Source organism: Ranitomeya variabilis, chromosome 6 (assembly GCF_051348905.1).
Source record: "Ranitomeya variabilis isolate aRanVar5 chromosome 6, aRanVar5.hap1, whole genome shotgun sequence".
NCBI lineage: Eukaryota > Metazoa > Chordata > Amphibia > Anura > Dendrobatidae > Ranitomeya > Ranitomeya variabilis.
The window spans coordinates 125,540,222-125,565,465 of NC_135237.1; the positions used below are offsets into that span (position 1 = coordinate 125,540,222).

Genomic DNA, 25,244 nt, shown 5'->3' on the forward strand with positions numbered 1-25,244 from the left:
CACAGCAGATTTGCAGGTGTGCTGTGAGCGCCGACCACAGGGGGGCGCTCACAGCCACCGGCAATCAGTAACCATAGAGGTCTCAAGGACCTCTATGGTTACCTTCCTGACACATCGCCGACCCCCGATCATGTGACGGGGGTCGGCGATGCGCTCATATCCGGCCGCACGGCCGGATGCGGTAGTTAAATGCCGCTGTCTGAGTTTGACAGCGGCATTTAACTAGTTAATAGCGGCGGGTGATCGCGATTTCACCCGCCGCTATTGCGCGCACATGTCAGCTGTAAAAAACAGCTGACATGTCGCGACTTTGATGTGCGCTCACCGCCGGAGCGCACATCAAAGCGGGGGTCCCGACATGTGACGTACTATACCGTCACATGTCGGGAAGGGGTTAAATACTCACTAAGTGCATTGGTAATCTGACCTGGTGTTGGAAAGGCTGTATCTTCAACTCTGTTAACTGTTCACAATAACAATAATTTTGACCAGGGGTGCACAAACTTTTACATACCACTGTAGCCTTCTATATAATATAATGGCCCCAGGCAGGGTCTCTGGCGTGTCACTTTACTCACCCGCGCTGCGGTCGGCTCCAGCGTCCAGCAGAGCTTCCAGCCGGGCTCCCAGCCATGTCCTTAGGGCACACACGCTGCCGCCCTCTTAAAGGGCCAGCGTGTGCACTTGCCATTTTCGCCCCAGCCAATGGCTGTGGGGCATTATGTATATATTGCTTCCTCCTCACTGTGGAGGTGCCTGAGCAACCTTCCTGTTCTGCAGTCTAAGTTGTGTAAGGTTGCGTACCAGTTCCTGCTGTACTCTGGTGCTGATCTTGCCTGCTACAATCTTGTGCAGATCTTGCCTGCTACAATCTTGTGCAGATCCTGCCTGCTGCACTCTGGTACAGATCCTGCCTGCTGCACTCTGATGCAGATCCTGCCTGCTGCACTCTGATGCAGATCCTGCCTGCTGCACTCTGACACGAACTCAGCCAGCTGCACTGATTCAAGCACTGTCTGCTGCACCATCCATGTAGAAAAGCCGCAGAGACACCATCACGTGTTTCTCAACGCAAGCAATGAATAGCCAGGTCTTTCACCAGGAAGGAACAACCACAGGAAGGGCAGCATCCAATAAAGGAAAACCACCTATGCCAAAACAAGGTATCCATCCACAGACAGCTGTTTCGGGGTATTTGCCCCTCATCAGTGTGGAGTAGGAAACTGGCTATTAGGAGCAGTGCCTAGTGAAAAGGCTATGAACATAAGGATGAATGACCTCGGGGAGATCAAAACATCCAGCACCGCGGAGACACCATCACGTGTTTCTCAACGCAGTGATCCAGAACACTGCCCTCATGATGGGGGCAGTGTTCTGGATCACTGCGTTGAGAACCACGTGATGGTGTCTCCGCGGTGTTGGATGTTTTGATCTCCCCGAGGTCATTCATCCTTATGTTCATAGCCTGCTGCACCATCCAGTCCACAAACCACGTCCGTGACACCCGCTTGTCCGCATTGTAGCGCAGAGACACTCAGATCTCGCATGTGCCGGTTCATGCATGTAGTAATCAAATTATTGCAATTTTGCCTCTACTGAGTCATTTTCTGAAAAGCTGGCAAATAATGTGAATTGGGTCATGCTTTGCAGTCTCAAAAAAGATCCAGGCTAGGCAACCCTTGCCGCCCCTGCAAACTACAGACTCACGACCAGTGATAGCCACAGCCAGAATTGTGGCTGAGGATGCAGTGCTTGTCGTGGTTGCATCACTCCATGTCTGTGCGGCAAGCTGCAAAGTAATCTCATCTTCCTCCTCCTCTGCTGAGCTACTCAGTTGCGTACCTCTGGGTTCACACCAAGTGGGATCTACAACCTCATCGCTAGTATCTGTTCTCCCACTCCTTACCCTGAGAGTCACCCTCCTCCTCTTCCGGCCCTGACACCACAGTACAATCCGCGTATCCGAGTCTCATCAGGATGAGTGGAAGAGGGTCTGGATTCTGCTCGGACCCTACTTTGTCTGTCCCCGGATCCAACTGAAAAAAAATTGGGGCATCGGTGCAGATGCTTTCCTCCTCTAGATTTTGTGAATCTATAGAGCAGACCTCTGATGCTAATGGAATAGAATGCCTGCAGAATGCTGGTTCCCCAGTCAGTTGGGCGGTTTGGAGAGTTGTTACACAGGCGGAAACAAGGGTAATTGGGGTGCCTCCTACGTGGATAGTACCATGTGTGATGTTAAGGGGGAAGAAGAGGAGATGTCACTTGAAGCAGCGCATGCCATCCACTGAATCACATGCTCTTTCTGGCCCTCCTCTACAAGGTGTACCGTTGTGTGGCTGCCAAAGACAGGGAGTCGAGTAGCCCGTCCAGTAACAGGTGTTGTCAGTCGTCTTTGGATAGGACGAGATGGTGTTTGTTCAGTAGAGTTTTCAGTAACATTACCACCTAACCCACGCACACGTCGAACATCAAGCCTATTCCCCCTTCCACCATGACCTCGCTTTTTCCCCACTCATGTTGGTTGTACCCTTCCCCTTTTTTAAGCAGCTGTATCACAACCCTAGGCCCAGACCTGTCAGTCACTAAATTATCAGTATTTATTTGCGGAGATAGTGTGTCTAGCCCACACGGTTATCAGAAAGGATTCAGACACGTGGCTGGTGTCTGGCCCACAGTATCAGCACAAACTATATGTCCGAAATGCGGGCTCTCCCGGCTGCGTCACACTATTAGCACAAACTAGTTAGATGCTGGAAGGTGGATTTCACAGGATCTTATCCAGCTGACTACTTGCAGTGGCCTCTCTGCGCTGTTACACTGACAAAATGGCACAGAAACCACATGTCACTTTTTCACTTGTTCTATGGAGAGGAACACGTGACTTCAACAGCCAATGACAGAAGCCCTTGTGTCTGGACGCTGTGGATGGTTTCTGCGCCCTGATCGTGTGTGGAGATTCCAGCAGCCTAAGTCAATAAAAAAATAATAATTACAGTCCGCAGCTCCTCTGACCTAGACACCCCCCTCCATAAAACACGTCCCCCCCCGCCGCGGCCCATCATACAGCATCACTATCCGTGCCAAACTCCTGACAAGAGCGGAAACTCAATAATTTACAGAACTGTGACCGAAGTTCGCCGACTTTTGAGGAAAATGCCTGAAATCGAATGAGCTACGCCCGTGCCGAATGTGAGATTGGCGAACGCTTCCGAACGGATGAAATAATCTGTACTGGAGACCCCAGTGACCAGGTGCTAGTGACACGGCTATGATCTGGCCGGGTCCTGGGATGCTGAGATGGGGGGTCTCAGGGTCCTGCCCCAGCAATCACACAGGTGCCCCACCAGCCACAATGAGGCGGTGATGGCTGACAGCACAGCCGCGGATGAGCAGACACTGCCCCCATGCGGTGTGACCGCAGAGCAGCACCACCCGGGCAGGCTGCGCCTCACACACACGGGATAACGGCCAGCACACGGGGCGCCATGCAGAGTGCGCACACCCCGCCTCGTCTCCGCCGGGTGCAGCCGCCCCGCGCTCACGTTTCCAGCAATGAATGAGTTGACGGCAGAACCTCACACATTGGAGAGAAATAATTGGATGACGAGGCCCATAAGCCGCGCCCCCAGCCAACGCTCATTTTCCGCAGTCTCCGTAGAGTCCCCGCCCTTCCCGTATGCTTTGCATTGCTATTGGTGGAGACGTCCTGTCAATCACTCACGCTCTTCCTTTCTCCAGTTCATCTGACAGCACGTGCCTTAGGCCCACAGGGAAGTGTCAGGGAGGTCCCGCCTCCGCGTGACGTCATCAGCAGCGGAAAAAGGCGGGTGTTGGCAGTCTATTGTCTGCCACTGGCTCTAGGGTTTCCGTAGCTCCGCCTCCAACGTACCTGTCGCTTGTTTATTGGCGGGGAGTTTAGGTACTGTAAGAGTGGGCGGGGCTTGTCATGACGCCCCTCCCTCCCCTCAGCTCTGACTAGGAAATGTCATTTGAGCTGAGGAGCGCTGAGCGGCTCCGTCCCGCCGGCCTCTCGTCTGGATTACTCCCGGGACTGGGATGAGGACGGCGCGCTCGGACGCTCCGAAGGAATCTCGACTTGTAGTGACACGGAGCTGCGGAGGAAACCGGCGTCCTGCAGCGGACGAGCCCCGTGCCTGCGCATTGTAAAGCTCCCTCCTCATTCCCGAGCAGTCACCGACCGTCCACAGCCCCCTCCCGCCCCCAACACACACCCCCACCCCGGGAGGAGGAGGAGCGGCGGCCAGCGGGGGGGAATCCAACATGGCGGAGCACGCAGCCCTGGATAATAAGCACAAAGCGGCGACCGCCAACTCCGGGGCCTCCTCCCCCGCCCTGAGCCCCGGGCGCTCGGACTCCCCCGGGGGAGGGCTCTCGGGGGGCTTGTCGCAGCCGGCGGGCTGGCAGTCCCTGCTCTCCTTCACCATCCTCTTCCTGGCCTGGCTGGCCGGCTTCAGCTCCAGGCTCTTCGCAGTTATCCGCTTTGAGAGCATCATCCACGAGTTCGACCCCTGGTGAGTGCGCGCCGTGTGCTGGGAGGTGGCACCGGGCAGGGAGGGCCGAGCACGGGAATGGTCAAAGTGCAGGAGGCTGCCTGGTGGCACCATGCTCTGCAGACTGTACTGTACAGACTGTGCCAGGACCGCGCTCTGCAGGCTGTACTGTACAGACTGTGTCAGACCATGCTCTGCATGCTGAGCTGTAAGACTGTGCCAGGACCATGCTCTGCAGGCTGAACTGTAAGACTGTGCCAGGACCATGCTCTGCAGACTGTACTGTACAGACTGTGCCAGGACCGTGCTCTGCAGGCTGTACTGTACAGACTATGCCAGACCATGCTCTGCAGACTGTACTGTACAGACTGTGCCAGACCATGCTCTGCAGACTGTACTGTACAGACTGTGCCAGACCATGCTCTGCAGGCTGTGCTGTACAGACTGTGCAGACCATGCTCTGCAGGCTGAACTGTACAGACTATGCCAGACCATGCTCTGCAGACTGTACTGTACAGACTGTGCCAGACCATGCTCTGCAGGCTGAACTGTAAGACTGTCAGGACCGTGCTCTGCAGGCTGAACTGTAAGACTGTCAGGACCGTGCTCTGCAGGCTGAACTGTACAGACTGTGCCAGGACCGCGCTCTGCAGGCTGAACTGTACAGACTGTGCCAGGACCGTGCTCTGCAGGCTGTGCTGTACAGACTGTGCCAGGACCGCGCTCTGCAGACTGTGCTGTACAGACTGTGCCAGGACCGCGCTCTGCAGACTGTGCCAGGACCGCGCTCTGCAGACTGTGCTGTACAGACTGTGCCAGGACCGCGCTCTGCAGACTGTGCTGTACAGACTGTGCCAGGACCGCGCTCTGCAGACTGTGCTGTACAGACTGTGCCAGGACCGCGCTCTACAGACTGTGCTGTACAGACTGTGCCAGGACCGCGCTCTGCAGACTGTGCCAGGACCGCGCTCTGCAGACTGTGCCAGGACCGCGCTCTGCAGACTGTGCCAGGACCGCGCTCTGCAGACTGTGCTGTACAGACTGTGCCAGGACCGCGCTCTGCAGACTGTGCTGTACAGACTGTGCCAGGACCGCGCTCTGCAGACTGTGCTGTACAGACTGTGCCAGGACCGCGCTCTGCAGACTGTGCTGTACAGACTGTGCCAGGACCGCGCTCTGCAGACTGTGCTGTACAGACTGTGCCAGGACCGCGCTCTGCAGACTGTGCTGTACAGACTGTGCCAGGACCGCGCTCTGCAGACTGTGCTGTACAGACTGTGCCAGGACCGCGCTCTGCAGACTGTGCTGTACAGACTGTGCCAGGACCGCGCTCTGCAGACTGTGCTGTACAGACTGTGCCAGGACCGCGCTCTGCAGACTGTGCTGTACAGACTGTGCCAGGACCGCGCTCTGCAGACTGTGCTGTACAGACTGTGCCAGGACCGCGCTCTGCAGACTGTGCTGTACAGACTGTGCCAGGACCGCGCTCTGCAGACTGTGCTGTACAGACTGTGCCAGGACCGCGCTCTGCAGACTGTGCTGTACAGACTGTGCCAGGACCGCGCTCTGCAGACTGTGCTGTACAGACTGTGCCAGGACCGCGCTCTGCAGACTGTGCTGTACAGACTGTGCCAGGACCGCGCTCTGCAGACTGTGCTGTACAGACTGTGCCAGGACCGCGCTCTGCAGACTGTGCTGTACAGACTGTGCCAGGACCGCGCTCTGCAGACTGTGCTGTACAGACTGTGCCAGGACCGCGCTCTGCAGACTGTGCTGTACAGACTGTGCCAGGACCGCGCTCTGCAGACTGTGCTGTACAGACTGTGCCAGGACCGCGCTCTGCAGACTGTGCTGTACAGACTGTGCCAGGACCGCGCTCTGCAGACTGTGCTGTACAGACTGTGCCAGGACCGCGCTCTGCAGACTGTGCTGTACAGACTGTGCCAGGACCGCGCTCTGCAGACTGTGCTGTACAGACTGTGCCAGGACCGCGCTCTGCAGACTGTGCTGTACAGACTGTGCCAGGACCGCGCTCTGCAGACTGTGCTGTACAGACTGTGCCAGGACCGCGCTCTGCAGACTGTGCTGTACAGACTGTGCCAGGACCGCGCTCTGCAGACTGTGCTGTACAGACTGTGCCAGGACCGCGCTCTGCAGACTGTGCTGTACAGACTGTGCCAGGACCGCGCTCTGCAGACTGTGCTGTACAGACTGTGCCAGGACCGCGCTCTGCAGACTGTGCTGTACAGACTGTGCCAGGACCGCGCTCTGCAGACTGTGCTGTACAGACTGTGCCAGGACCGCGCTCTGCAGACTGTGCTGTACAGACTGTGCCAGGACCGCGCTCTGCAGACTGTGCTGTACAGACTGTGCCAGGACCGCGCTCTGCAGACTGTGCTGTACAGACTGTGCCAGGACCGCGCTCTGCAGACTGTGCTGTACAGACTGTGCCAGGACCGCGCTCTGCAGACTGTGCTGTACAGACTGTGCCAGGACCGCGCTCTGCAGACCGCGCTGTACAGACTGTGCCAGGACCGCGCTCTGCAGACCGCGCTGTACAGACTGTGCCAGGACCGCGCTCTGCAGACCGCGCTGTACAGACTGTGCCAGGACCGCGCTCTGCAGACCGCGCTGTACAGACTGTGCCAGGACCGCGCTCTGCAGACCGCGCTGTACAGACTGTGCCAGGACCGCGCTCTGCAGACCGCGCTGTACAGACTGTGCCAGGACCGCGCTCTGCAGACCGCGCTGTACAGACTGTGCCAGGACCGCGCTCTGCCGACCGCGCTGTACAGACTGTGCCAGGACCGCGCTCTGCCGACCGCGCTGTACAGACTGTGCCAGGACCGCGCTCTGCCGACCGCGCTGTACAGACTGTGCCAGGACCGCGCTCTGCCGACTGTGCCAGGACCGCGCTCTGCCGACTGTGCCAGGCAGGTAGCACCATGCTCTACATACAGACTGTACTGTGCCAGGCAGGTAGCAACATGCTCTACATACAGACTGTACTGTGCCAGGCAGGTAGCAACATGCTCTACATACAGACTGTACTGTGCCAGGCAGGTAGCAACATGCTCTACTTAGACTGTACTGTGCTAGGACCATGTTCTGCAGAATGTGCCAGGACCATGCTCTGCATACAGACTTTACTGTGCGAGGACCATGCTCTACATACAGACTGTGCCAGGCAGGTAGCACCATGCTCTACATGCAGACTGTACTGTGCCCCCGGGCTGTGCCAGACAGGTCCAACCATGCTCTACGAACTGTGCCCCAGAGCCCTGCCTGGCTCAAAGGCTTCTGTGGCCGGCTGGCACTGCTTGCACTTTGCCTTGGGCTGTAGTGATTGACCAGTGTGTATGTTACTGTCTGCCCTGGTACCTGTGCCCAGCTGCCGTCAATCACTGGCCAGGAGGTGCGATGTGTCATGGGCTCAACTTTCTCTGCACTGAAACCTTAAGGTTGAAAATGAGTCTTTGTAGCTTGTCACTTTGTGGCACCTGTTGTGGCAGTGGGCCATCTAGAGCTGGCATGTATTGGTACAGACTGCTGGCCAAGTGTCTGAAGTGATCAGGCCTGGCGTGCAGTGCAGAGGACTGGGGGGCAACCACTGGGCATACACTGGTTTAGTAGCTACTAGTATATACTGTTCTGCAAGGGATTCTTTTATGGTGGTGGATGTTGTTACTGGGGTGATCAGTCGCTCCATGGACTTGGCACTTCCGTACACTGGCACATACTTGGTCACTACACTTTCATATACTGGTATGTACTATGTCCGTGGTATACAGGATTCTTGGGCACTGGCATATTCTGTGTGTGGCTGGCATATTGTGTGTGGCTGGCAAGTACTTAGTTCCTAGACTTTTTCATATGCTGGCTAGTGCCATCTCTGAAGTATATGATGTAGTCAGGCACTGGCATGTACTAGTTCACTGTTCCCCTCTAACTGGCGTGTGCGATGTCCAGCATGCAGGATGATCAGGGATCTGTACATAACTGGTCACTCTGCCCCCTGTGCACTGGCAATGAGCAAAGCAATCAGGGACTGGCACGTACCTGGTCACTGTGCCGCCTCATACACTGGCATGTGCTATGTCTGTAGTGTGCAGTGCAATAAGGGATTGGCACGTACCTGGTCACTGTGCCTCCTCATGTTGGCATGTACTGTTTGTAGTGGCCAGGGTGATCAATCACTGGTTACACTGTGTCTAGAAGATAAATATATGACCATCTCCTGGCACAGTATTGCTTGGCACTAGGTGCTGCATGAAGTACAAGGAGTCATTCATTGCTGTCATATACGGCTTCTCTAGTGCCCTGGTTGGCCAGGCACTGGCATATACTGGTTAGCTGGGGCTGTCATGCTCTGCCCCTTGACAAGATGGTGTAATGTCTTTAATACAGAAGTGTCAAATTTTCCGGTTGTCTTTTGAGCATCCGTCTGATAAGGGGGGTTCTTCATCTCCATGAAATGGATGGTAGATTGTTGCCCGCCAGCTCTTTGATGTACGGTAAAGTGCTGAGCTTCCTGCCCGCTGCCTCCCTTCTTCATGACTCCTACGTCTTCATGTTTGCGGCACATTCCTTGTCCGCAGGAGATGATTTGATTTTTAGGGAGGGAGGGGTGAGGATGAGCTTGATCTCCCACCCTGCCATATGCCCTTCTCTGGTGCACTGTCACATCGCTGTCTGGCAGGAGTGAGCGCAGCGCTGAGATCCAGAGCCGCCTCCTCCGTTAGTGGCTGCTCAGACTAGTGATTATGAGCTTGTGGCTGGGGTTACAGCCCTGCCTTGTGATTACATGCTGCTTACCAGGAATATCCATGTCTTTAGGTTTATAAATCTATAAGGTACAGAATACATACAGTGTAATTCCTTAATCCAGCATTAAGGGGGCATGCCAGTGGTCTGGATTATTAGATGTTTGCAGATAAGCACATAGAACCCCAGGAGGTCAGCCCAAACTAAGATCTGATACTACCGCTGTGTTAATCTGTGTAATCCCCGGAGGCTCAGATTTGGAGTATTTTTTTTTTACCATATTACAGTGCAATTCGGTAATGGACTATTGGATGCCAGATTAAAGGATTATTTTAGAGTACTTATGGCTGTGTGTCTATGTGTTCAAAGGCGTCTTGCAACCAATGATTTGCAGGGTAATGTGGAATTGCAGAAGTGAAAGGAGCAGGAAAAAGTGGAATTTTTTTCTGCTGACCTAATGTGGTAGAAAAAAGGGGGGCTTAGACGTTAGGCCAAGCCACAGTGACCGCACTCAATAACTACCCTGCTCCACTTCCTGCCACCAAGCTTTGCTGCCCCATCTGAGGGCAGCATAATGTAGAGGCAGAGACCCTGACTCCAGAGATGTATCACTCACTGAGCTGCTCGCTCCTTGTTCTAGCTGCTGGAGATCTACCAGTTTTCTGAATAATGAGCTCTGGATAACTCAGCTCACAGCACTGATTGGCAGCTTTCTGCCTATGCACTGTACACAGAAAACAGCTAATCAGTGGTGGGGGCAGGGTTATATAGGGCTCATGACTATGGAGGTGTACTTGGCAGCAGGGTTATTAGTATTCAAGAGAGAATCTTTTCATAAGAGTTTTTTTTATCAAAACTGCTGAAAGCAGACCAGTTACTGATATCGCTGGAATCAGTGTCTCTGCTCCTACATCTTGCTGCTCTCAGATTAGGTGGCAAAAGACCCCGTGATTCCCTTTAAGTTGCAAATGCGGGTTCTTGCATGGTAAAAAGTACAGGTTCTGTTATCCAAATGTTATTTTTGGTCATTTTTTTTTAATTTATAAGGGATTTAAGCTCTTTAGAGCCAACCTATTTTGGAACGTGCGGACGATGCATATACCGTATATCTAGTTTTTTTTTCTCTTTCAAATTATCAATTACGGTATATTAGGCTATTTTCACACTAGCGTCGTACAACGCACGTCGCAATGCGACGTTCCGACGTAAACTGTGAGTTAAAAACACAACGGGGGCAGCGGATGCAGTTTTAAAACGCATCCGCTGCCCCATTGTGATGTCCGGGGAGGTGGGGGCGGAGTTCCGGCGGAAATGGCGGACACGACGCACCAAAAAACGTTACATGTAACTTTTTTTGTGCCGACGCAACCGTCGCATGACGGTTGCGACATGTGGCAATCCGTTGCAATGCGTCGCTAATGCAAGTCTATGGAGATTGCCTGCAGGATGCGTTTTTTTCCCAAAACGACGCATTGCGATGTGCGTCGTACGACGCTAGTGTGAAAGTAGCCTTAGTAACATTATAGTTGGTTTACAGGATGAGTTGTATTTCTCAGATGCACAATATTGACTTATATCTGACTTGTAAAGTTTATTACTTTGGGGGAGGGCAAAACAGTTTTTTTTTCCATTTTTATTTTATGTGGCTTACTGCGAACATAAATGTTTCTTTTGTGTCGATCAGTATGATCAGTCACACCAACAGTATGGTATATAGTATTTGTGTACTTTGTAGTACAGCATTTGTACCATGCAACACTTAGTTTAACCGTTCCATAGATGTAGCCATATATAAGCTTTTTTTATTTATTTCTTTTTGCTAGTGAACTGTACATTTGAAGAAAAAAAGTTGTGTATAATTTGCTGTTTTTTTTATTTTTGAGCAACTAAGCTAGTAACTACAATTCAAACAGTATACATAATCCGCGCACCAAAGCATTACTGCCTGTAGGTCTAGTCTTTGTATCTTCTTGATGGGCCTGAAGACCTTTTTTATTAGGCTCTCACCTGACCTAACCGTCCCGAATCTCCTAATGAGGCTCCCAGGGTTACTGACCCCTGACGAACCCAATTGAAGCCACAAAATCTAGCCTTTTATACAGAATCCTCATCTTCCTCTTAGATCTGCTATAATACTGCAGAGCTTCTCTACTATCTGATCTGTCAGCAGATTTGGTGATGCAAACTGCATAAGTTGTTACATAGATCTTGGACCTGATGATGGTGTACTTACTTTATAAATCCCTATTTTAAATGGCTGTACATTCCTTTTTGGAATTTTAAGCTCCATCTCTACCCAAGTGGCCTGATTGGCAGCTCCTCAGTGTCCCTCCTGCTGCTGAAATCTCGCCCTGCTCCTTACAAGTCAGACAGGCTGGGTGGGCCGAGGATAAATACGCTTTATGCAACCATTAAGACATGCAGTTTCAAAGTAAGTACACCCGGTTTAATAAGCTATACACTTTGCATTGTGAAGCGTGATGGCAGGTCCGCTTAGGAGAAACTGGTGACAACCTTATTCTCTCCATGTAACGTGTTGGACCCCATCAAAGGAGGCTGGGCGTTCGACATGTGAAGCGTGGAGCTATAGGGTTAACGGCACATTTCAGGTATCAATTCCAGGCCCCATAGAGAATTAAAACAGTGTATACTAGCCTCCAGGTGACGTGACATTTTGTCACCTGACTGCTGCAGCCTATTATTTCATCAGTGGATATCCGCTCTGACTAAAGATTGATGAGCTGCAGCTGATCAGTGGCCGCTGATTGGCTGCAGCAGTCACGTATACGTTGTTTTTATTTTCTATGGGGCTCTGAAATGATTAAGCAGTGATAGTTTAGTAGCAGATATCCCTTTTAAGTAGAGTTTCCGTTTTCTGTTGCTGTTTGACTTGATGATGATGATTATTATTATTATTATTCTTTCCTTGGTGTTCACAAGACGATGTTGCAGAAGGAGCCAAACACTCTCCGTAATTATTTGAGTCAACGTTTGTCCGCTTGACATTGAATTAGGGAATGCGCGGCCTTGACACATGCTTTAGATTTAAGGAAGTAAATGCAGCCAAAATGATCATGTAAGAAAGCGGGCATTGAAAGCCTCCAGTCCTGCAGTTCTGAAAGGCCATGCTGAAAGCTGTAAGCATTGTGCTTATCAGGCAAGTAGGTAGATAATAAAGGGTTATTTCCAACAAGTGCACTGGAGCAACGGTGGCTCATTGATTGCAGAGAGGGCTAGATAGCCGGTGTTCTCTGCTTATTAGCTCGATTTTCTCTCTACGGTTTGAGTCTGTTCACAAATCATTTGAGAAAGTAATGAGCCTATAAATATTATATGTAAAAGTATTCTATTGTGTTTGCTGGTGAGCTATGACTGGCATCGTTGGCATGTCACTGTAACCTAATGATTTGTGTTTTCAGTCATGGTATAATATTTTTTTTCCTCCTATTTCTTAGATGTTTTTGCATTTACGCTTCCACGCTTTTAAATTATCCACGGCAAAGCGCACATTCTCTCTGCCATCACCATTATAGTCTGTGACCCCATCGCCGCATATGTCCGAATCCCGTTTTTGGGGGGAGGTTCGGATGTATGCCTCGACGGATCCACATAGCGTGTACTAAACACAGTGTGAAAGCCCCTCAGATTAACCAGTTTCTGTATTGTCCAGGAAAGTTCTGCAGGCAAACGTTGTCGGTCCCTACAATCCCCAAGTAAAATGAATCCTGTTAAATAAGAGCAGATGACTGTACACAGGACCTGGGGATGCATTTTTTTGTCACCTTTATTGGCAGAGCACTATGCCAACAGCGTCCCAGGAGATCAGCCATCCTGCCATTCCTTTTCCGAAATCTTGGAAGAGAAGAAGTCAGCGCTCCATGTGTGATACCGCAAGGACTTGTATGTAAGCTGGCAGATGTTGTGATTCCGCGGTGATCTGTGACCCGGCACAATGAGAGGCTGTTGCTCCAGGCACTGACCTACACCTTGGTGGGGAGGAAGGAAAAGAAACTGGAAGATAAAAAGCGGAAATTCTCAGGCGCTGCCGAGAAGGGTAGGAGACTGGACGTGCCTTTATGGAGAACCTATTCATACAACCCGTTTCGGAGTCGGTATTTCTAGGTACAAGAAGGAGCAAAATTTTCTCTGAAATGCGTTGTATGAATAAATTCTCCATTAACACACATCCCGTCTCCTACCTTTCTTGGCTGTGCCCAGAAATTGCTGCTTTTTTCTCTATTTTTTCTTCCAAATCTAGCAAGCATGCACATTAAATGTACGGTAAGTAGAAAGACAGGCAACAGTTAGATGTGTATGGGGTCTGTGGACTCTAACCCTACAAATTATATTGGGGGGTGACTCGTGGGGCTGTTGGCATTTTTCATGTGTATGACCTGTTTGATAAGAAGGGATGCATTCAGAGATGCTTTTGACTGAATATAACAATATTTGATCTACTGGACAGTTATGATGAATGCCTTCCTATCTGTTCCTGATTTCAGTTTAGTTTTAGTGCTTATATCTAGGTTTTGGCTGTTTAGGTATAGTTCCTTTTAACAATAAAATGTAGCGCAACATGCATCCCTTAAAATATGTTGAGGTTTTCCAGTTTCTGAAATCCCCTCTGCCCTGGCTGCAGTTTGTTTAAAAAAAAAACAAAATCACCCTCACTGAGTCTCCCAGTGCTGCTCCCTGTGTATAATATTGTTTGCAGTGCTGGCATGGATGCCAGGGTTGCTGGTACACACCAGTGAGCTCACTTATTGGGTGCAGTGCTGCAAAACATTTAGGCGCCACAGACTATAGTGGCCACTGGGAGCAGCAGAGATTCTGCGCTGCATCGGCTCAGAATGAGTAGGTAAAGCACGTTGTATTTTGGGGTCTTTTTTTGTTCTCAGTTGCGGATGTGGGACAATTTTCCAAAATTCGAGAAAAACTTCAATAAATAAAACTCCTTTGCAAACTACAATGAAAATAAAGGTCACAGGTTGTTGCTCAAAGTATGAAGCTGACTAGGAGCAGAGCCTTCTTCATTGGCAGTGTTTGCTTTAGGGCTCATACTCACCTGCCAGAAACTCAGATGAGCCTCGCATGTTAATACCCGGCGCTGCACCCGGCACTCAGATCGGATCATTCGGCCGCATAGGAATACATGCAATCGCACGCTCCACTCCTGAGTGCCGGGTGCAATGCCGGGTATTGACGTGCGAGACTCATCCGAGTCTCTCGCAGGTGAGTATGAGCCCTTAACCTCAGCCTTCTCATCTTGCAGATTAACCATTTAAATGCTCTGTCATCACTGACGACAATGGTTAAATAATGTTGGCTGCTGATTAGTGATGAGCGAGTGTACTCGTTGCTCGGGTGACCTCCGAGTATTTGACTGCTCAGAGATTTAGTTTTCATCGCTGAATGATTTAGAGCTACTAGCCAGGCTGAGTACATGTGGGGGTTGCCTGGTTGCTAGGGAATCCCCACATGTAATGAAGCTGAGAAAAAGAGGTTAGATTATACTCACCTGGCGGGGGGCGGTCCGGTCCGATGGGCGCCGCGGTCCGGGGCCTCCCATCTTACGATGATGTCCTCTTGTCTTCACGCTGCGGCTCCAGCGCAGGCGTACTTTGTCTGCCCTGTTAAGGGCAGAGCAAAGTGCAGCAGTGCGCGGGCGCTGAGCCTCTCTGACCTTTCCCTGCAGTACTTTGCTCTGCCCTCAACAGGGCAGACAAAGTGCGCCGGAGCCGCGGCAGGAAGACAAGAAGAGGACGTCATCGTAAGAAGATGGAAGGCGCTGGACCGCAGCGGGACCGCCCCTGGGTGAGTATAATCTCTCGTCTTTTTCTCATCTTTCAGGATACATCGGAGGGCTTATCTACAGCATTCCAGAATGCTGTAGATAAGCCCCTGATGCCGAAGGGCTTAGCTCACCATCGATTTTGGGGGTGACAGGTTCCCTTTAAGGGTATGTGCACACGTCAGGATTTCTTGCAGAAATTTTCCTGACAAAAGCCGGACATTTCTGCCAGAAATCCGCATGCGTTTTTTGTGCGTCTTTTTCCAAATGCATAGAATTGCGGAAAATCCGCAAATTAATGAACTTGCTGCTTTTTTTTACCGCAATGCGTTTTTTTCACGGGAAAAAAATGCACCATGTGCACAAAACATGCAGAATGCATTCTGAATGATAGGATGCATAATGTATGCGTTTTTAATGAGGTTTTTATATAGCGTTTTAACCACGAAAAAACCTGAACGTGTGCACATACCCTAAATGTAGAAGCTTAACTTGCCCCGTTTCCTGCTTAAAAAAAAGTAATTGCGAAATAAACATTTGGTATTGTCGCATTTTATGTTCGACCTTTCATAAACCATATGTTAAATGGCAAAAATGAATGTCATTCCAGGACTGCCATTTTTTGGTCGCTTTGTGTGGTTTTTTTTTTTTTTTTTTTTGAGAAATTAATCAAAATTTCATTTGTACCACAAAAATGCCATCAATAAGTCAAAAGTTAGTTTAAAAAAAAAAAGTCGCAAAGTTTTTTTTTGTTTTTTTTTCTTTCCGTTTGTTTACAAGTTTCATAATTATTTTTTTTTTCACATAAAATAATCATTTGGATATTGAATCATACCGACCTGGAGAATCCTGTTGCCAAGTCTTTTTTGCCACAGTGAGCGCCATAAAAGCAAAATCCAAAAACTGCAACATATTTTTTTTTTTTTTTCTTCCTTCTGCAATGTCACTTAATTAGAAAATTTTCTTTTTCGCGTTGCTAAAGTGAATGGTGTCATTCACAACTCTAAATTGTCCTGCAAAAAATACCAATCCTAGAGCTATGAAAATACAAAAAAATGAAAATTTCCCGGTCCTTATGTCGTTGACGTTTATAACCTCGCATCCTTTTCTCAAAAAAATGCCACCTACAGCACTCAACCAATATTAATGGAAAAATGAAAGACTGAGGACAGAACTGCAAGTAGGTGACCCTATAGGCGTATGTGCTGTAGAGTGGGAGCAGAACAATGCATTGGCTTGTAAGAGGGTCCTCCTATACGATGCCCATGTGCCCATGTGAGGCCTGTAAGCTGAAGTGGTTAGGACAACCTCTTTTGAGTGGTGAAATTATTGGAGGTGGGGGGGCAGGATTTTACGCCTTGGACCACCATAGATTGAGAACATTGATTCTGATTCCTATATTTCGTTGGTCAGAATTGAATTGTGATGTTGGTTTTGGTCACAGAAAAATGTGAACCCACCTTAAATGGTTGCCCACTTCTAGGACAACCCCTTCTTGATCTAAAGGCTTGGCCCCAATAAACAAAAAAGCCTGTGCTCTCCTCCTGCGTCAGCACTCGTGGTCCCTGGGCTCTGTGCTGTTGCTGTTGACCCTGGCCCCCCTGATCAGCACTGCATCCCTGTCCCCGCTTTCCTACGAATTGAACACAAAGAGGAAGTCAGAGATCAGCTGCAGCCCGGACTTCCTCTTCATGTTCAATTTGAGATGGAGACAGTGAGGCCAGTGCTGATCGGGCACTGTCATGCAACCGCATTAGAGCCCCAGGACTGCGAGTGCCAACACTGGGGGAACAGCTTTTTTATTTTATCGGGGGCCAAGCGTGGGGTATAAGGTTTTGTAAGTAGTGGACAACTTCTTTTAAAGGGGTTGCCCACTACTAGGATGACCCCTTTGTAAACTAAATGTTCAGCCCCGATTTAAAATAATAAGACCTATACTCAAGCTGAACATGAAGAGGATATCTGGGCTGCAGCTGATCTCTGGCTTCCTCTTCATGTTCAGTTTGTCCGAAGACAGTGATACCAGTGCTGATTGGTCGCCAGGCATCACGTGTCACAATACCGCATCACAGCCATCGGGAGAGCGAGAGTCGGTAATGGCGCCAGCACTGGAGGCGAGTATTCACTTTAATTTTCTCGGGACATAACATTTAGTATAGACAACCCCTTTAAGTACTTATTCAGATGGCTGTAAATTACACTTGTGGTATTTTTCACGGATACACCATGTACCTATTATAGTCTTTGGTGCTATTCACATGTGTTTTTGCGTCTGTCTGAAAAAAAGGTTCCGGAGACATCTCTGTTTCTGTTTACTAGAAACCTCACTGATGTATAAAAGGCCTAAATCCTCCAACAAGTGCAAGGCATAACATCATCTGATTACATTGGCCCCTATCAAGTGGATACATTGGGCATCAAGTAAATAATCTCTTAAGTCAAATAGGAAGTGTGTGTGTGTATATAATATACTTCTCACTATATTAGAATATCATCAAAAAGTTAATTTATTTTAGTTCTTCAATTCAAAAGTGAAACTTATATACAGTGCCTACAAGTAGTATTCAACCCCCTGCAGATTTAGCAGGTTTACACATTTGGAATTAACTTGGCATTGTGACATTTGGACTGTAGATCAGCCTGGAAGTGTGAAATGCACTTCAGCAAAAAAGAATGTTATTTCTTTATTTTTTTTTTTTAATTGGGAAAAGTTTTTTCAGAGGGTCATTTATTATTCAACCCCTCAACCCACCAGAATTCTGTTTGGTTCCCCTAAAGTATTAAGAAGTAGTTCAGGCACAAAGAACAATGAGCTTCACATGTTTGGATTAATTATCTTTTTCCAGCCTTTTCTGACTATTTAAGACCCTCCCCAAACTTGTGAACAGCACTCATACATGGTCAACATTGGGAAGACAAAGGAGCATTCCAAGGCCATCAGAGACAAGATCGTGGAGGGTCACAAGGCTGGCAAGGGGTACAAAACCCTTTCCAAGGAGTTGGGCCTACCTGTCTCCACTGTTGGGAGCATCATCCGGAAGTGGAAGGCTTATGGAACTACTGTTAGCCTTCCACGGCCTGGACAGCCTTTGAAAGGTTCCTCCCGTGCCGAGGCCAGGCTTGTCCAAAGAGTCAAGGCTAACCCAAGGACAACAAGGAAGGAGCTCTGGGAAGATCTCATGGCAGTGGGGACATTGGTTTCAGTCAATACCATAAGTAACGTACTCCACCGCAATGGTCTCCGTTCCAGACGAGCCCGTAAGGTACCTTTACTTTCAAAGCATCATGTCAAGGCTTGTCTACAGTTTGCTCATGATCACTTGGAGGACTCTGAGACTGACTGGTTCAAGGTTCTCTGGTCTGATGAGACCAAGATCAAGATCTTTGGTGCCAACCACACACATGACGTTTGGAGACTGGATGGCACTGCATACGACCCCAAGAATACCATCCCTACAGTCAAGCATGGTGGTGGCAGCATCATGCTGTGGGGCTGTTTCTCAGCCAAGGGGCCTGGCCATCTGGTCCGCATCCATGGGAAGATGGATAGCACGGCCTACCTAGAGGTTTTGGCCAAGAACCTCCGCTCCTCCATCAAGGATCTTAAGATGGGTCGTCATTTCATCTTCCAACAAGACAATGACCCAAAGCACAGAGCCAAGAAAACCAAGGCCTGGTTCAAGAGGCAAAAAATCAAGGTGTTGCAGTGGCCAAGTCAGTCTCCTGACCTTAACCCAATTGAAAACTTGTGGAAGGAGCTCAAGATTAAAGTCCACATGAGACACCCAAAGAACCTAGATAACTTGGAGAAGATCTGCATGGAGGAGTGGGCCAAGATAACTCCAGAGACCTGTGCCGGCCTGAAAAGGTCTTAAAAAAGACGATTATTAGCTGTAATTGCAAACAAAGGTTATTCCACAAAATAGTAAACCTAGGGGTTGAATAATAATTGACCCACACTTTTATGTTTAAAATTTATAAAAATTTAACTGGGCAACAAAACTTTTTGGTTTGTAAGATTTATGCATCTGTTAATAAATCCTGCTCTTGTTTGAAGTTTGAAGGCTCTAAGGCTACGTTCACATTTGCGTTGTGCGCCGCAGCGTCGGCGCCACAACGCAAACAAAAACGCAGCAAAACGCATGCACAACGTTGCGTTTTGCGCCGCATGCGTCCTTTTTTTGATTGATTTTGGACGCAGCAAAAATGCAACTTGCTGCGTCCTCTGCATGCGCCGCAGGGACGCATGCGGCGCAAAACGCAAGTGCGACGCATGTCCATGCGCCCCCATGTTAAATATAGGGACGCATGCAGCGACGCTGCGGCGCCGACCGCAAATGTGAACGTAGACTTACTTATTTGCATCTTATTAAACCTGCTAAATCTGCAGGGGGTTGAATACTACTTGTAGGCACTGTAGTCATTACAAACAGTGATCTATTTCAAGTGTTTATTTCTGTTGATGATTATGGCTTACAGCCAATGAAAACCCAAGTCATTATCTCAGTAAATTAGAATACTGTATAACACCAGCTTGAAAGATTATTTTAAAATCTGAAATGTTGGCCTACTGAAATGTATGTTCAGTAAATGCACTGAATACTTGGTTGACGCTCCTTTTTGCATCAATTACTGCATCAATGTGGCATGGCATGGAGTCGATCAGCCTGTGGCACTGCTGAGGTGTTATGGAAGCCCAGGTTGCTTTGATAGCGGTTTTCAGCTCGTCTGCATTGTTGGGTCTGATGTCGCTCATCTTCCCCTTGACAATACCCCATAGATTTTCTATGGGGTTAAGGTCAGGCGAGTTTGCTGGCCAATCAAGCACAGTGATACGGTTGTTTTTAAACCAGGTATTGTTTTTTTTGGCAGTGTGAACAGGTGCCAAGTCCTGCTGGAGAATGAAATTCCCGTCCCCAAAAAGCTTTTTGGCAGAGGGAAGCATGAAGTGCTCTAAAATTTTCTGGTGGATGGCTGCACTGACTTTGGTCTTGATAAAACACAGTGGACCTACACCAGCAGATGACATGGCTTCCCAAACCATCACTGTGGAACCTTCACACTAGGTCTCAAGCAGCTTGGATTGTGGCCTCTCCACTCTTCCTCCAGACTCTGGGACCTTGATTTCCAAATGAAATGCAAAATTTACTTTAATCTGAAAACAACACCTTGGACCACAGAGCAACAGTCCAGTTTTTTTTCTCATTGGCCCAGGTAAGACGCTTCTGGCGTTGTCTATTGGTCATGAGTGGCTTGATACAAGGAGTGCGACACTTGTAGCCCATGTCCTGGATACGTCTGTGTGTGGTGGCTCTTGAAGCAATGACTCCAGCAGCAGTCCACTCCTTGTGAATCGCCCCCTAATTTGTGAATGTCTTTTTCTTAACAATCCTTTCAAGGCTGCTGTTATCCTGGTTGCTTGTGCACCTTTTTCTACCACACTTTTTCCTTCCACTCAACTTTCCATTATTAATATGCTTGGATATATCACTCTGTGAACAGCCAGCTTCTTTAGCAATGACCCTTTGTGGCTTACCCTCCTTGTAGAGTGTGTCAATGACTGCGTTCTGGACATCTGTCAAGTCAGCAGTCTTCCCCATGATTGTGGAGCCTACTGAAACCGACTAAGGGACCTTTCTAAATGCTTAAGAAGCCTTTTCAAGTGTTTTTTTGCTAATTATTCTAATTTACTGAGAAAATGTCTTTTGGGTTTTCATTTCATTCATTCTGTTTCATTCATTAACAGAAATAAACCCTTGAAATAGATCACTCTGTCTGTAATGACTTTATATAATGAGTTTCACTTTTTGTATTGGAGAACTGAAATTAACTTTTGATGATATTCTAATTCGGTGCTTAGCACTTGTTTGTTTGTATGTATTTTTTAACCTGTTTTTCGGGCTTTTATAGTGTGTGTGTATGTGTGTGTGTGTGTGTGTGTGTATATATATATATATATATATATATATATATATATATATATATATATATATATTTTTTAAATGTGTTTTTTTTTTTCTCATATCTCTATGGCCATGTTCACACAGTGCGTTTTTTACTGCAGAACCGCAGCGGTTTTGCTGCTGCGGTTCCGCAGCTGTTTTCCATGCAGGGTACATTACAATGTACCCCTATGGAAAACAGGAACCACTGTGCACACGGTCCTGAATTTCCCTTAAAAAGCCGCGATGAATCGGTGCGGGAAAAAAGGAGCATGTCACTTCTTTGTGCAGAACTGCAGCGGTTCTGCACCCATAGACCTCCATTATGAGGTCAAACCCGCAGTAAAACCCGCAGATCAAAAATATATCTGCGGGTTTTATTGCGGTTTGTGGTGCAGAACCGCTGCAGCCGGAAGTGCGGGGAAGCGGCCGGAAGTGCGTGGGCGGAAGTGCTTGGGCGGAGAGACATGGAGGCATACCGTCACATGGGGATCGTGTCGGCCGTTTGATTGATTTGGTATGTGTGTGTGTGTGCGCGTGTGTGTGTGCGTGTCCCCATGCGACGCTAGTGCCACCATTGTGCTAAGTCGCCGTATGGGACTACTACTCCCATCCGGTATTAGGATGGGAGAGTTGTCCCTGTGTCCGGCGACTTAGCACATTTGTAAAGTTACACAAAACACCTACACACAATACACATACATGACACACAGTACAGTACATACAACACATAACACAGAGTATATACTCACCAACAGCACACTTGTAGGCGAAGCCCTCGATCCTCCAGGAAAAAATCACAAAATAAAAAATCAAATTCATACTCCCTGTCCGCAGAATCCATAAAACGAGTGTCCCACGCCGATCGGCTGCTCTCCGGCGATACACTGCCAGGAGCGAAGCTCCTAGCAGTGTATCGCGTACTGTTCCGGAGTTCAATGGCTCCGGCGTCTCGGTTAACGGCAGTACAGCTGCGTTGAACTTTCCCACGCAGCACTGCCGTTAAGCGAGAGTGCCGGGGTCAATGACCGCCGGTAAACTCGCTCGCGCATGCGCAGTGACACCGACAGGAACTATGGCTCCTGTCAGTGTGTTGCTGCAGCCGTGGAGAGCAGACATGTCTCTGGATGTGTCTGTTCTCCATGGAAAACCTTTGTGGGATACGTGGCACTTAAATACGTGGCAATTAAATACGTGGCACTTATACGTGATACGTGTCACTTAAATATGTGGCACGTGGCACTGAAATACGTGATACGTGGCACTGAAGTACGTGGCACTGAAGTACGTGGCACTTAAGTACGTGGCACTGAAATACGTGGCACGTGGCACTGAAATACGTGGCACTGAAATACGTGGCACTGAAATACGTGGCACTGAAATACGTGGCACTGAAATACGTGGCACTGAAATACGTGGCACTGAAATACGTGGCACTGAAATACGTGGCACTGAAATACGTGGCACTGAAATACGTGGCACTGAAATACGTGGCACTGAAATACGTGGCACTGAAATACGTGGCACTGAAATACGTGGCACTGAAATACGTGGCACTGAAATACGTGATACGTGGCACTGAAATACGTGATACGTGGCACTGAAATACGTGGCACTGAAATACGTGGCACGTGGCACTGAAATACGTGGCACTGAAATACGTGGCACTTAGGCTATGTTCACATTTGCGTTGTGCGCCGCAGCGTCGGCGCCGCAACACACAACGCAAACAAAAACGCAGCAAAACGCATGCACAACGCTGCGTTTTGCGCCGCATGCGTCCTTTTTTTGATTGATTTTGGACGCAGCAAAAATGCAACTTGCTGCGACCTCTGCGCCCGGATGCGTGCGCTGCAGTGACGCATGCGGCGCAAAATGCAAGTGCGACGCATGTCCATGCGCCCCCATGTTAAATATAGGGGCGCATGACGCATAGCTGGATAGAGCTGGATCCGCGGGCTGTGATCTGGCCTACGCTCAGCAATCTGCGGAGCGCTGTCATTCAAAACACGTCCACTCATTTTGGTGTTTAGTCCCAAAATGGAGGATGGAAGAAGAAAAGGGTTGGACAAGGAAATGACATCATTTCTTTTTTTTTTTTTTCCCCCACTGCAGTTAAAGCTTTATTTGTGTCAAACACAGACAATCTGCAGAGAAAACTGCATAAAAAACCGCACTAAAAACTGCATCAAAAAACGCACCAAAAACGCACCTGCGTTTTCTGCCAAGAGCTGCGGTTTTTGTCCTGGAAAAAAAAGGATTGAAATCAGGATCGTGTGAACATACCCTATTTGTATTAAATATTAGAAATGTTGCAATTGTCACACTGGCCATTCTAAATTTATGCTCTTCTTTTTCTAGAAATATACATTAACGTGCAAAAGTCACTGTGAAGGGAGGGGTAGGTCAGCTGTGAAATTGCAGACTGTGAATGGTGGATTGTGGTAAACGACGTACAGGTGTGTTCACTGGAATCTTGCCTGTGATTATAATGAGACTGCTTAAAGCTTCCTGGAAGAACAGGAATTATGACCGTGAAAATTGATACATTTTATTATACACGTCCACCACGCAGGGGCCAATCAGTGAGCGCCACGGCTCCGTGTGGGGCATTCTGACTATGCTGGCAGAGCTGCTGAGCTCCGTAATTGACTACCACACTGTCAGCCTGTTGGGCTGCAGCCACGTTCATACATTGGGAGCAGTGGTGGAGCTGGTGTTGGTAAGCAAAGCGCAGTTTGTTTTTTCTAACCATCCAACCACTAGGATTTTCTGAAACAACACAATTCCTTTCAGATAATTTAAAAGTGAGACAAATTGAGAAGTTTAAATGGGTTGTCCAGGCTTTTGGTTCACATCTAGTCATTCTGTAACTGCTGGCTTGTGAGTCCTCTGTGCGCACTGTCAAGATACTATAGTGCGACTATAAGTATGAGATTTGTATACTTTAAGCCGCATGTCTAGCCTCTCTCAATTTACATTTATTTAGCAAGGATGTGCACGCCTAGCTGTCAGGTATGCAAATTACATATTTGCTGTCATGACCCCCCCCCCCCCCCCCCCCCCGCTCCCGTCACTGGATAATCCTGACTGTTTTCAGTGTGCACGCTGTGAGGATCTACAAGTCTGCAGTCACAATAGTGCATCCCCAAGCCTGTACAACCCCTTTCTGAATCTTGGCCAAAACTGCTGGTACTAGATTGCAGCAGTGACTGTACCCTAAACACTGAGCGGAAAAAAACGTAAAAATCCCGCTTTTGAAAAACATGATTTTTAAAGGGAATCTGTCACTCCATTTTTCGCCTATAAGCTAAAGCCACCGCCATCACGTATTTATTAACATCATTCTGTAGTGCTGTAGATAAGCCCCCGATGTAACCTGAAAAATAAGAAAAACAAGTTAGATTATACTCACTCAGGGGCGGTCCGGTCCGGCGCCTCCCATCTTCATACGATGTCGTCCTCTTTGCTTCTTGTCGCGGCTCCTGCGCAGGCATGCTGTAGATAAGCCCCTGATGGCGGTGGCCTTAGCTTACAGGTGAAAAATGGTGTGACAGATTCCCTTTAATTGCAAAGTTGCTGGATTTTAAAAACCTTTAGCATTATTTACAATATTAGAAATGTGAATAACCTGTTAATGGTAATGCTAATTTTCCTTTCACCACGACAGCACCCTACGAGAGAGGGGATCCGCCCACCATCTTGGACAGGAACCTACAGGATTTAAAGGGGCGGTCCCCCTCACCACTCCAGTTTGGGTTCCTGTCCTAGATGGGAACAGACAGGTGCTGAAGCACGAAGCTCTTACCCAGCTCCATCAGCCTCTGCGGGAACGACAGAGACGTGGATACTGGAAGCAGCGTCGGGGGTGTCCTGCTTGCAGACCCCTCCTCGTCTGGCCATGTGGAGACCGTGTCCCAGGGGTCGGGCAGAGCCGCCCTGGGTCGCTTGAGCGCGGCGCCGGCTCGGCGTCTCATCAGTGCTGGAGACCCGGAAGTAGTTGATACACTTCCGGTGGAGGAGGCGCGGCTGCAACATGTCCTCGGTAGGGGACGCAGAGCACCTTCAGGTGGAGGTGCCTGAGCAGCACCTCTAGAGCGGTAGCCGCTCAAGGAGGAGCAGCAGTGTGGTACGGGGGCAACAGCGTGCGAGCGCCCCAGCGTCACGTGTGGATTCACCTCCTCCGAAACCGGTACCTTTGGGGTCAGCCTTTGGTGAGTGTTAAAGTTACAC

General features: G+C 49.0%; 1 protein-coding gene across 1 annotated transcript in view; it reads left to right on the forward strand.

Annotated features, from left to right (window-relative positions):
• Positions 1 to 4,150: 4,150 nt before the first annotated feature.
• Positions 4,151 to 25,244, forward strand: part of STT3B (STT3 oligosaccharyltransferase complex catalytic subunit B) — a 170,606-nt gene continuing 149,512 nt past the window's right edge. The window contains exon 1 of the mRNA XM_077268964.1: positions 4,151 to 4,535. Coding sequence (XP_077125079.1) covers positions 4,285 to 4,535 — 251 coding nt within the window. The 5' untranslated portion in view covers positions 4,151 to 4,284. The remainder of the gene's footprint in view (positions 4,536 to 25,244) is intronic.